This window comes from Sinocyclocheilus grahami, unplaced genomic scaffold (assembly GCF_001515645.1).
Source record: "Sinocyclocheilus grahami isolate Dianchi unplaced genomic scaffold, SAMN03320097.WGS_v1.1 scaffold100.1, whole genome shotgun sequence".
In the NCBI taxonomy this organism is placed as follows: domain Eukaryota; kingdom Metazoa; phylum Chordata; class Actinopteri; order Cypriniformes; family Cyprinidae; genus Sinocyclocheilus; species Sinocyclocheilus grahami.
Window position 1 is genome coordinate 352,776 of NW_015505279.1, and position 14,052 is coordinate 366,827.

A 14,052-nucleotide genomic window follows, 5' to 3' on the forward strand; every position below is an offset into this window, starting at 1 on the left:
GACAGCAGAAGAGGAAAAATACAGTGCATGCATAATTATTATGCAAGTTGATATTCTGATCATATTTTTTTTCCAAGCACATTTGACCAATTCCAAACGACATCAATCTTAATAACTACTGTTAATCTTGTATTTGATCATTTATATAATTGATATATAATTATTCATGAAGGCTGGAAGTGAAAAATGTCATATGCAGGTGTGCATAATTATTAAGCAGATTTTCTTTTACAGATAAAATGAGCCAAAAAAAGAGATTTAACTCGGACTGAAAGTCAAAAATTATTAAATGCCCATTAGAAATATTAAAAACTACTACAATACTAGAAATTGCAAAGTTAATGCATAACCATTGGACAGCAAAATGCTCAGTGGGTCAGCAGGGTCAGTCAAAAACATGTGGAGAAGAAAAGATGCATGTTAACTGCAAAAGAATTAGGAATTAAGGTGAAGAATTAGTCTCCAGCGCCACCATTTTCCAGAACTGCAACCTACCTGGAGTCTCCAGCAGTTCAAGTTGTCAGGTTCTCAGAGACTTAGGAGAAGTATAGAATCCTAAAAAATGACCCCTACTTAATAAGAATCACATACTGAAGTGTAGTAAAATACTTGAATGCTTGACTGATTTTTTTATATAGAGAGACTTTGTAGACAGATAAGTTGAGAGTGACTCTTGAAGGACCAGCACCACATCCTCTTCTACCACTGTTTGAATAATTTATCTACCAGAATCTGGCAGTAAGTTGTGGGAGTTCATTTTTAGTCCATCTCGAGATTTTATCTGTAGAAGATAACCTGCTTAATAATTATGCACACCTGAATAGAAGGCGTTTTTCACTTCCAGCCTTCATGAACAATAATATGGTTATAAGTGATTAAATACAAGATTAATAGTAGTTATTAAGATTGATGTCGTTTGGAATTGGTAAAATGTGCTTGGAAAAAAATATAATCAAAATATCAACTTGCATATAATAATTACGCATGCACTGTATTTTTCCTCCTCCGCTGTCATCAGCAATTCAAGGAATGTTGTGATTGGTTGTCAAGGCAGCCAATCAGAATTTAGCAGCCTCGTCTCTGATTGGCTGGAATTATGGCATTTTGTAACACTGGGTTGTGTTGAGCAAGCGAGCCGTTGGCATTTAGAGAGCACCGAGGGCAGGCATCAGGTGAGCAAGCTAGTGAAACGTTGCACGCGCAAAAGAGAAGGTCTGCACAAATCCACAAACTTATTTTAAATGCAAAATTGATTTTAGTGCGAAACAAAAATTTTCTCCACAAAACTCAGATCGCACGCGTGCAAAATGAACTTTTGTGCTCTCAAAATATGATCTTTCGCGCGCAGAATTGTGGCAGAGATCTAACCCTATACCCCTGCTGTTTGATCGCTGTATCGTTTTATGAACACCCTCACTGAGTGTGTTCGCTTATTGCTCACTCAACTTCATCTTGTTTTTTCAACCGTGAACTTTAGCCTGACGAGACTGAGATGGACTAAACAGAGTGTGAATGTACTGACCTTTCAGTGTTTCTGGATGAGAGCATCTTCAGTTTGATGAGACTCCCAGCTTTCCAGTCATGGTTATACGGGTCAAACCCAGGGCCAGTTGCATAAACATAGTCACCATGTTAAGAATGTGTCTTAAGAGCTAGTTTGATATTTACTTTCATTCAACAGCAGGAAATGAGAGCTGAACAATAAATGTACTGTGTGTCCTCTGAGCATAACTGCTGGGCTATTGTGTGAGCTTCCTGTTAGCGTGTGTACTCACTTAAACTTTTGTCAGTTCAGGGCGACACGACCATCTGGGGAACATATTGGAGAGTTTGTTTTACTTTCCTTTTGAAAAAGTGTTCATCGTTTGTATTTGTAATTCATCCATGCTGGTGTTTCTTACACTACTTTTTAACTGCTGAATGCAACACACTCATGTCAATTTGTAGGCCTATATCTATTTTATGTTTCTGCAAACTGGTTGTGAATGCATACATTTGCAGGTTTCACCATCTCATTTCACATATGTTTTGAGCCTCACTGAGGGAGGCTTAGGTTTAGGGGTAGATGTTTCTATATGCTTATTTATTTCTAGAAAGCATAGTTTTCTAAAAAAAAAAAAAAAGCATAGTTACAAATCAAATCATACATACATACAAATCAAGCCACAAAAATGCTGGCTTAAATATAACACGGCGCTGGGTTAAAAAGGGACAAACCCAGCTATTGGGTTGTTTTGACCCAGCGGTTGGGTTGTTTTGACTGCTGAATGCAACACTCTCTCATATCAATTTGTAGGCCTATGTCTATTTTGTGTTTCTGCAAACTGGTTGTGAATGCATACATTTGCAGGTTACACCATCTCATTTCACATATGTTTTGAGTGGTTGGGTTGTTTTGGCCCAGCGGTTGGACTGTTTTGACCCAGCGGTTGGGCTGTTTTGACCCAGCGGTTGGGATGTTTTGACCCAGCTATTGGGTTGTGTTGACCCGGCTATTGGGTTGTGTTGACCCAGCGGTTGGGTTGTTTTGACCCAGCGGTTGGGTTGTTTTGACCCAGCGGTTGGGTTGTTTTGAATCCAACCTCTGGGTCAAAACAACCCAATAGCTGGGTTTGTCCCTTTTTAACCCAGCATTTTTTAGAGTGTACAAATTCATACAAAATCACCAACTTGCACTGTTTGTAAATAGCTACATTTCTCATGAGGTTGGATTTAAGTGAATATAAAACACAATAAAAGAAGTCATATTTTACACAAATTTGCAGTCCAAAATGAATGTGAAAAGATTTATATATATAATACAGTGTATAGTCCAATACACAAACAAATTACTCTTTCAATCATTTTTAGTGGATCAAAAACATACAGCAGAGCCAGTGCAGACCCATTCAAGAAATAAATAACTCTTATCAGCCAATTTCAATTAATCATTCATAAATAGACTTCACTCGCACTGAATCTGTCAAATTACAATATATTATAAATTTGACACATCTCACAGTTTTCCACAAGAATTGCTATATAATGTTTATTTCAGTTGGTTTACAGAGCAATTTTGGAGTTGATTTATATCAGATAATAAACACTCACACGCACACATTTGAACTGCACAGTTTGGGCTCAGATAGTGTTTAAATGTGGTTCTCTGTAGGCCCATAAATGAGAGAGAATGTCTTTATAGAAGCTACTATATAATCATAATGGGCATTATACTGTCCAAATAAATGGGAATAGAATCCGAATCGCATGCTTTGGATTTGAACCGGGAAATCTGCATGGATACCACATTACACCACCCATTATCGTCTTCTTTGAAAATACATTTAAACTGTTTGTGAATATATATAGCCTATTGCGTATTCTCTCTATATAGAAATACTATAGACCACACACGATCTTCATTAGCAATGGATCAGTGACAATAAAGTGATCCGAGTTGATAATGCAAAAGAAAATCGGCAATGACAAACTTCTTAAGACTATTCATTAACGAATAGGTTTTCTTTAAAAAAAAATATATATATATAAAATCATGTCACATATACACGCACGTCACGTGAGCATGAAGTGTTAAACGAGTCTCAGCATCATCTCGTCACACCGGGGGGGTTTCCATGGTAACGCGCCGTGAGGAGGCTGCGGTACCCGAGGAAGAGCGCACGCGCGCGTGTGGCTCGGGTCATGTGGTCTCTCAAGATGGCGACTTCAGTGCTGGGATGTAAAGAGTGAATCAGAGCTGCAGCAAACACACACACACACACACACACACACACACTCGGCGCTCAGAACAGCGACCGGTCCGGGTCTGCGCTCAGCGTTGCGCACACGCGTTCAGTGTTCAGCTGTTGCTGTCGGACTCGGTGGAGATGAAAGTTTAGCTCGGCAGCAGCTTGCAACATCGCTCATGCAGGATTCCCACATTGGATAATTCACCATAACCCTTCCTTCCTTCTCCTCCAGAATATAAGGTTATTTGTCATAAAACCGGTCTGTTTTTTTAATGGAATAACTGGATGATAAGGTGTCTGTAGCCCAAAGCTTTGTCCATCCGGATCACGTTCTGCAATGGCCATCCATGTGTTCGGTGAGTCGATCTCGGTCTGATTGCTTCTATCTGGAGTTTGGCTGATAACAGATCGATGTGTGTCTGTGTGTGAGAGCCAAACACGCGCAAACAGAGCTCAGATAGAGAGATGCGCTGATGTTAGCTAACCCTGCGGATGATGACAAGAAGCGTTGTGTCTTCTTCACTCACACTGATGAGTGGTTTTATGTTCTTGCTTGTGTACAAACACACTTCCAGCGCGGGTTCACACTAATGAGATCATGTGGTCAAAATAACTTGGTTATTCTGATGCTACAAAAGGCAACCGGGTTGTTCTTCTCTTTTGTTTCTCCTCATCTTCAGTGTTTGCTTTGTTGAGGTGGTCACACACACTATACTGATGCAGACTGTCCTTTGGGGCAACAGGGAAATGATTGTTAAACCGGAACGTTAACAAAACATTTTCGATTAAAATAATAGATTTTGATGCTTCTGTATATGCATGTTGTTTATGAGCTCATATTAATTAGCCGGATATGAATATAAGAATAATGTCACACTGGAAGTGCGTTTCAAATAAAAAAATAATGAAAAACTTCTGATGAAACGCATCTAAATTTACAGTAACACTTTTCATTTGAACCTAAACCCTGACTAACAAGCTCAAGGATATGTTATATGTCATCTACCCAAATATATATCATCACATGCCTGCAGCTCAATAAGCCAGACTCGTACACTGTAAAAAATGGCAGTGAATTTAACGGTAAAAGACTTATATGGTTAACGGTAAATTCCCCTACTATATACGGTGAAAAACTGTATTGGACATTACATGTATTGGACATCAATTTTACGGTAGTATACCGTTTTTGGAAGTGAAAAAGACCGTATAATTTACAGTCAATAACCGTAAATTGACATTCCCAGAATTCCCTGCGTTACATTACATTTCAAATGTGATGTTTTTTTGTTGAAATAACTGTTTCTTCTTAGTTTGTTCTTATCAGTTTTGTATATTAGGGTTGTGTGTTGCACCTAATGTTGTTAAATGAATGTTTGTTGCATTATTTCAGTTTCATGTGTGTTACCGTGATGGTGTTTAGTGTTTGTGTGAATGACACGGTGCACCTTCTATATATGTTATTATTTAAAAGCTGCTTGTGATGGGCTTTGGTTCATCATGTGACTTTCTCATCACCTCCTGCATTTGGTGGTTATCAGTGTATTACAAAGATACAAAACAGATTTCAGTACTTCAATAGGTTGGTATATTAACATTTTATCAGTTAATGCAATTACGGTATTTAACTGTAAATTTAAGTTAAAACCGTAAAACCTAAAACGTTGCTACCGTATTTTTACGGTAAAATTCCGGCAACCACAGCTGCCGTTTTTTTACCGTAAATTTTACGGAATTGTTTTTTACAGTGTACTGCTGTGTTTTTCAGATGCCTTGAATATACTCAAACGCTTTACACATGCCTTTTGTGATGAACATACTAGTGTTTTTTTTTCTGTTTTGGAAGTTTCTGGGAAAGGAAGAGGAAACGGTCTTTCCTCCGAGAGAGTGAGTTGGTGTAGTATTGTGGAGCGGGGCCAGGTTTTTTCTGAAGTCAGGAGTAATGTGCAGGGCCTCTCCCTCTCCTGTGTGCTCTATTGTTCATGAAGTGCTTACAGCAGGGTATTTCGGCAGGGTTTTCCTGCTAGTATTCAGTGATCCTATAATGAGCACCCTGAAGAAACATCAGCATCTCGCTGTCAGTTTAACAACACTTTCTTCCAGTAAATTCATTCAGGAACACACCACTGGAAATTCTATCCTGTGCAAATAATATAGTAAACTATATTATTATATAGCATATTTGGTTTGGTTTTGCATGATTGATGATACTGCGTAGCATATTTTAGTCCTTTTTTTTTAGTAAATTCACATTGGGGATTGCAAAAATGAATATTGCTGTTGATCAGATAACATTAAAATAAATATAACAATAATATAATAAATTACTTTCTAAATGAGCCTGAATATTTTTTGCACACACACACACTATCTACAGTGACATCTATCTATCTATCTATCTATCTATCTATCTATCTATCTATCTATCTATCTATCTATCTATATAGATTGATAGGAAAATGGATAGATATGCAAAAAAAATGCATAGTAATAAACCGTTGAATAGTATACAAATTTCAATGGTGTTTCTGAATGAATTTGCTGGTGGAAAAATGTTGATGGTTCTTCAGAGTGTTGATTATGTGTTTCCGCACAAAAGTTAATTTTAATAAAAAGTTAATAATAAAAAAAAGAGTAATTTTGATTAAATATTTTTTAATTGTAAAGAAGTTTCTTCTGCTCACCAAGGCTGCATTTACTTGATCAAAAATACAGAAAAAAACAGTAATATTGTGAAATATTACTGCGATTTAAAATGGCAGTTTTTTTACTATTTTTTTTTATATGATGTAGTTTATTCTTGTGATCAAAGCTGAATTTTCAGCAGATGTGTCTTCAGTGTCACACGATTCTTCAGAAATCATAATAATATGCTGATTTGATGCTGAAAATTCAGCTTTGACCACAGGAATAAATTCCATTTTAAAATGTATAAAAAAAAGAAAACATTGATTTAACATTGCAAAAATATTTCACATTGTTGCTGTTTTTACTGTATTTTTTTTTTATAATAAAATGTTTGATTGATGTTATATTTAGTTAATCTGTGACTTGCATTGTAAAACAAAAGGAATAGAACCGTAATGAACATAATAGTAATAAAAAAAAGTTTAAATAAAATGTGAGATCTTTAATAAAAAATACTGAAGAAAACCCTGCAAATCCTAATGTTTTCCAGCAGATGGCAGTCTCACATAGACAATAGTCATATGTCATGTGTCATTTTCATCCATTTGATTTGTGTTGTTTTTTTGATTGAACAATGTCTCTTATTTCTCTCAGATAATGATGAGTACAGACCGCCTGTGTGGAAATCCTACTGTAAGTGTACTTTTCAATACAGCAACATAAGTGTTATTGAAAGGTATTTATAGTAACAGCTAGTTTGCAGTAACATTTCACAGGTGAACATCATTCTACTAGAGAAGTAAATGATTGTGTCTGGACAGTACAACAAATGAAGTTATTTCACTTAACTGCATCTTGCAAGAAAAAGAAGTCATATATAATACAGAAATATGCATTTAGATATGTGACCCTGGACCACAAAACCAGTCATAAGAGTTGATTTTTTTGAAATTGAGATTTATACATCATCTGAAAGCTGAATAAATAAGCTTTCCATTGATGTATGGTTTGTTAGGATAGGACAATATTTGGCCGAGATACAACTATTTGAAAATCTGGAATCTGAGGGTGCAAGAATAATCATCTTTAAAGTTGTTCAAATGAAGTTCTTAGTTATGCATATTATTAATCAAACATTAAGCTTTGATATATTTACGGTAGGAAATTTACAAAATATCTTCATGGAACATGATCTTAATATCCTAATGATTTTTGGCATAAAAGAAAAATCAATAATTCTGACCCATACAATGTATTTTTGGCTATTGCTACAAATATACCCCAGCGACTACACTCTACTATTTTTGAAAATAGGCTCAATTTCCCTAGAGTTAAACAGTTGAGTTTTACCGTTTTCGAATCCATTCAGCCGATCTCCGGGTCTGGCGGTAGCACTTTTAGCTGTAGCTTAGCATAGATCATTGAATCTGATTAGACCGTTAGCATCTCGCTCTAAAATGACCAAAGCGTTTCTATATTTTTTCTATTTAAAACTTGACTCTTCTGTAGTTACATCATGTACTAAGACTGACGGAAAATGAAAAGTTGCGGTTTTCTAGGCCGATATGGCTAGGAACTATACTCTCATTACGGCGTAATAATCAAGGAACTTTGCTGCCGTACCGTGAATGCAGTAGGCGCAATGATATTACGCCAGCGCCTTAGCTGCTAAGCTGCAGCTAAAAGTGCTACCGCCAGACCCAGAGATCAGCTGAATGGATTCGAAAACGGTAAAACTCAACTGTTTAACTCTAGGGGAGTTGGAAAATGAGCCTATTTTCAAAAATAGTGGAGTGTTCCTTTAAGACTGGTTTTGTGCTCCAGGGTCACATATCACTTCATAACTATGATTTTCAAATCAGTTGCATTCCATAATTCACATCTCTCTCTGTATATACAATATATTAATTCTCCTGAAATGCTTGTGGTGTTTTGTTGTAATAGTGTACCAGCTCCAGCAGGAGGCGCCACATCCGCGCAGAGTCACCTGCATATCTGAGGTGAGTGATAGAGCCTTGGAATGAGCCACTAGAACTGAAATATAACATTCATGAACAGGTTTTAACACATTTATACATTTGAGATTTGTGGCGTACAAATGTCTTCCAAAAGACAAAAGATTTGAGGATTTGAAATCGGTTTTCTGGTCCTTTTGAGCGCCCCCTGGAGGAGGACAAACGCATGACTCCTGTCTTCTCTATAATGAGAATGCTTCTGTTGGGCATGTCCTGTGCTCTTTTGTACATTAATAATCCTCAGCTCATATAGTTTGTTGATATTTTTATGTAAATGTTTTAAGTAAGTATGTAATGTAGGTCACCCATCTTCTTCGAATTGCAAATGCGTCTCTTTAATTGCATGATGGTCTAGAGACTAGTAACCTCCAGAGGCGAGATGCAACATAAAGACTTGCAGCAGAGCAGAATCTGCGCCCAGCGCTGCTCCATTAGTCAGGCAGATATTAGTGGCAGTAATTAAGGAGCGAGAGAGATGGTGCTTTTGAATTATTCATCTGGAGCATGATAATCTTGTGTTTGTGGAGGAAACTGCCTGTGGCCCAGCGCTGCGTTTAGAGATGGGGGCCAAACATTTAGACTCATGCCCTCCCCCTTCACCGTCTGCAGGTGTTTTATCAACAGCTTCCTCATAGATAAACATGTATTATGAAATCTGACCGTCACTGTTAGCTGCTGTTTGGTAGATTATTTGACGATAATATATCAGGGATTTGTAATATGCTGGTGATCATATGCAAATCAGAATTAAAGGGATAGTTCTTCACCCAAAACTGAAAATTTGCTGTTACTTTACTCACCCTCAGGCCATCCAAGATGTAGGTGTCTTTTAATTTCTTCAGTAGAACAGTAAAGAAGTTAACAGTCATTTTTAACTGAAACCATTGTCCTTGATTCATAAAATGCAAGTCAGCGACTGCACGTTTTTGACAATTTAAAAAAAAGCATATCAAGGAACAAAAAATGAATTCTCGTGGCTCCTGACGATATATTGAGGTCTTCTGAAGCGAAACGATTGCTCTGTGGAAGAAACTGAACATTATGTACAACATTATTACTATGGTTTCAGCTCAAATTCTTTTTCACTGTTAGGCCTGTACTGGAAGCAGAGAATCAGTTCTGTCCTTTTAAATGCAACTCACAAAAACATGGACTAAAATAGGCCTATTTTATGACTTTTTTTATTTTACATTGTGACATTATTTTTTATAAATATTTTTATTTCATTTTTATTATTTAATTTTATTAAACAAATGAAATAAAAAATATATTTTTAAACAAATTATAGGCAGCACAACAAATACGGTAATGGTTTATTTATTTATTAATTTATGTCTAAAGAAAAAGAAACCTATTATAGGACCTTTTTGTGACATTATTTTCCTGACAAACACATTTATCCCAGTAAAAATTACTGTATTACAATTATTATTAATTTTTTTCATTTAAATCAGCATAACTTTCAAGTAGCACAACAAATACCATGATGATACGATTGGTTGGTTGGTTGGTTGATTGGTTGGTTGATTTGGTTGGTTGATTTGGTTGGTTGGTTGGTTGATTTGGTTGATTTGGTTGGTCGGTTGGTTGATTTGGTTGGTTGATTTGGTTGGTTGGTTGGTTGATTTGGTTGGTTGATTTGATTTGGTTGGTTGATTTGATTTGGTTGGTTGATTTGATTTGATTTGATTTGATTTGATTTGATTTGATTTGGTTGGTTGATTTGATTTGATTTGGTTGGTTGGTTGGTTGATTTGATTTGATTTGATTTGGTTGGTTGATTTGGTTGGTTGGTTGATTTGATTTGATTTGGTTGGTTGATTTGGTTGGTTGATTTGATTTGGTTGGTTGGTTGGTTGGTTGACTTGGTTGATTTGGTTGGTTGGTTGATTTGGTTGGTTGATTTGGTTGGTTGGTTGGTTGATTTAAACTACATGTATTTTATTTTGCTTTTTGGTGGTGAAGGAAAAGGAATGGGAGGAAATATGTGCTTAATTGTCATTAAAAAAAACTTTAAAAATCATAAAATAGCCTTAATTTTCTTTAAGCAAAATGCAGTTTCCAATTTCTTCCTTTCAGTTTTGTGATGAAATAAGACCTGAATATTATCTTGACAGGTTTCATGAGATTTACCATTATATTTTCTACTTTTCTATTGTCTTTTTTCTTGAAATTCTGGAGCTTAAAAACAGCTAAACAGGCACAAGATTACAACTGGGTTGGTTGGTTGATTTATTTGGTTGGTTGGTTGATTTGGTTGGTTGAGTTGATTTGGTTGGTTGGTTGGTTGGTTGATTTGGTTGGTTGGTTGGTTGATTTGGTTGGTTGGTTGGTTGGTTGATTTGGTTGGTTGGTTGGTTGGTTGATTGGTTGATTTGGTTGGTTGATTGGTTGGTTGGTTGCAGGGATGAAAACTACATGTATTTTATTTTGCTTTTTGGTGGTGAAGGAAAAGGAATGGGAGGAAATATGTGCTTAATTGTCATTAAAAAAAACTTTAAAAATCATAAAATAGCCTTAATTTTCTTTAAGCAAAATGCAGTTTCCAATTTCTTCCTTTCAGTTTTGTGATGAAATAAGACCTGAATATTATCTTGACAGGTTTCATGAGATTTACCATTATATTTTCTACTTTTCTATTGTCTTTTTTCTTGAAATTCTGGAGCTTAAAAACAGCTAAACAGGCACAAGATTACAACTGTCCTTTATAAATATATATCACTATATATCACTATAAATGTTTTAGCGTGACTGTGCTTCATATATTTGGATGTTCTGGTTGATGATAACGAACATGTTCCTGCCAGAAAGCTAAAGTGACTCTTAAAAGACGCATACGCTGGCGTCTGTGGAGGGAGTTTTAATAAGATGTTGATCTGCTGATGGTGGGATGGGGTCTGCTGCTGTTAACAGAATTCAGCAGGTATTTTACCCCCAGACGTGGACCCCATTCCCCCCTCGCCCCGCCCCAGCCGACTGGACAGCGGATTAATGAACGGTGGATTAACATTAAACAGATGCACACTGCTCTTCATGTTTATCTCAAGGGCTTCTGGAGCGTTTCTTGCTCTGGGCTGCTGGCCACTTATCTGCTCCTGTAAAGTGCAGGGTTATTGTGGCAAGAGGTTTAACCCTATCTAATCCCCTTCAAAAGGCCCCGCAATTTTTTTCAGCATTCAGATCATGTGAATCATTGACCAGAGTCCTCAAACACACACACACACACAGCACTGTAGTCCAGCACAGCACACAACTCACTGGACACTTCACTGAAGCATCTGGGTTTCCTTTTTATCAAGAGTCTTGATGACAAATAATGCTTTTGCTTCAGGACCCAGATTTTAGAAACCAGATAACAGAGTTATTAACATTTTCCAGCAGTTTTAAAATAATACTTGCTTTTACTCCGGAACAGTTTAAAAGTGTACGATGTATAACAATATCCTGTTAAATAATAATAATAAAAAAGATACAACAAAACACATGCATATAAAATACAATTCCATGGACTTCTTGAAATGTTCTTTTATTGTTTTTCACCGTAAATTATACTTGTGCATAAAAAAAATGTCAGTATTGTACTGTAAAATGATATATAATATATAAGAATTATTATTACTATTTACAGTTTGTTACTATATATTGTAAGTTACAGTTAACAATTTATCAGGTTTTAACTGTAGGATTTGAATGTTTATTTTGTTATTCGAACACGGAGTATCAGTTGGAGTGACTGAATTCACACAACAGATGATAATTTCCTTTATTTGAATCTGAACCTCAGTGAAGTGTTAAAGAAATGAGCCTTCCCCTCACAGATGCTGCGTTCCTGCTGCTTTCATTCATTCTGTCTGCGACCAAACTATTGAGGGTTTGATTTCATCCCTTTATCAGATTTCATTAGTGCAGAGTGAGTTTGTCCTTTCTTGCTGTAATTGAATTATGCATAGTGGCGAGTTTCAGCTTGAGCCTCATTAAGGCTTCATAGATTTTTTTCATGATTTATAAGTGATAGTGATAATCTTTTTTTTTTTTTTTCTTTCAGTTATCATTTTGGCCTGGTTACTTGATTAAACAGGTACATTATGTTGTCTAATTCATACACTTCACTGTTTTTTTTTGTATTGTAGATATACCTGTACATATACATACAACAGAATGCATTTGTAGGCTGACATCCTGAATAGAACTTTGCAAATAGTTTATTCCAGGGTGATTCCATTCTGAAATATCATGTAAACGCAAACACAGATTTCTCTGTTTAGTGGATTTTTCAGCTTGAGCAGAGCAGACCAATGTCAAAATCTGGCTCAGATAGGACTGTTAGTGTTAATAGATGCTTGTTAAATGCTAAATGTTTTGTGTACCACTAGCAAAATTCAATTGTAATGACGTCACAACGGTTTCATTCTGTTGTATGCTGGTTCTAAAAACTGATGGGACCTGATTGAGCTGATTCAGCAGAGCTGCAGGACTAGGTGCAATCACTGGTGTTTACATGCTTTAGTCTGACTGAATCTGGCCCAGACATTTTATTGTGTTTTTGTTTTTATTTGTTTATTTATTTATTGGTGATCTACAATAATTTGAGGTTCAGTACAAATTTTTATATGTATGTGTGTGTGTGTGTGTTTATTCTGAAAGGATGCATTAAATTGATTAAAACTGAGAGTAAAGACCAGAAATTTCTATTTCAAATAAATGCTGTTCTTTTGAACATTCTATTCATCAAAGAATCCTGAAGAAAAAATAAAAATAAATCCTGCATCAGTTTCCACAAAAAAATATGAAGAAGCACAACTGTTTTCAACACTGATTTTAAGAAATATTCAAAGCAGAATGATTTCTGAAGAATCGTGTGACACTGAAAACTGGAGTAATGAAGCTGAAAATTCAATTTTGCATCACAGCAATAAATTACATTTTAAAATATATTACAATATAAAACAGTTGTTTTTGTTATTTTTCATAATATTAGTGTGTTTACTGTATTCTGAACAAATAAATGCATCCTTGGTGAGCAGAGGAGGCTTCTTTCAACAAAAAAAAATTAAGAAATGTTACCAACTCCAAACCTTTAAATGGTGTGTGATGTGACAACAGGTTTATTTAATCCTTCATTGATTATGAATTTTATATATTAAATCTAAATAAAAAAAACTACAACAGGAGCTTTACTGTAACTTCACATGGACATATACTTCTTTTTGAAAAATGAAGTCTATTTATAATAACAAGAACCGATGAATTGTGCACATTACGAGCAGGAACATTAATTCTAGTAAATGGGGCCAATTTTGATGTCCTGTTTTTTCTGATTTCCAAAATAGGAGAGAACAAATGTAATGAAATTAACTTTATAAATGAGGTGAGAAATTGGGTGAAAATGTGTGAAACCATTGGCTCATTTATCTGATGTCACCTGGTCATTGCTGATATTAGCATTTAAGGATGCTGATAGAGAAACCCAGACAGAAATCAGACGCTCTCATTCTTCATACAGCAAATAGTGCGCACTCAGCACACACACACACAGGCCCTTTGACTGTTAAACTCTAGCTTTCAGTGATTGATTAGCTCTATAGTGTTGCTGATTCCCATCATTAGCTGGTTTTATTACCCTGTCGGTCATTTCACACACAAACACACAACCTTGCTTTACAAAACACTTTCCACCTTTT

The 14,052-nt window shown here is 35.8% G+C and overlaps 1 protein-coding gene across 1 annotated transcript in view; it reads left to right on the forward strand.

The window, feature by feature from the left end:
- Positions 1 to 3,586: 3,586 nt before the first annotated feature.
- The window catches only part of LOC107588243 (N-chimaerin-like), an 18,066-nt gene continuing 7,600 nt past the window's right edge, over positions 3,587 to 14,052 (forward strand). Inside the window, exons 1-3 of the mRNA XM_016276275.1 lie at positions 3,587 to 4,084; positions 7,011 to 7,049; positions 8,301 to 8,356. Of these exons, the coding sequence (XP_016131761.1) occupies positions 4,066 to 4,084; positions 7,011 to 7,049; positions 8,301 to 8,356 (114 nt within the window). The 5' untranslated portion in view covers positions 3,587 to 4,065. The remainder of the gene's footprint in view (positions 4,085 to 7,010; positions 7,050 to 8,300; positions 8,357 to 14,052) is intronic.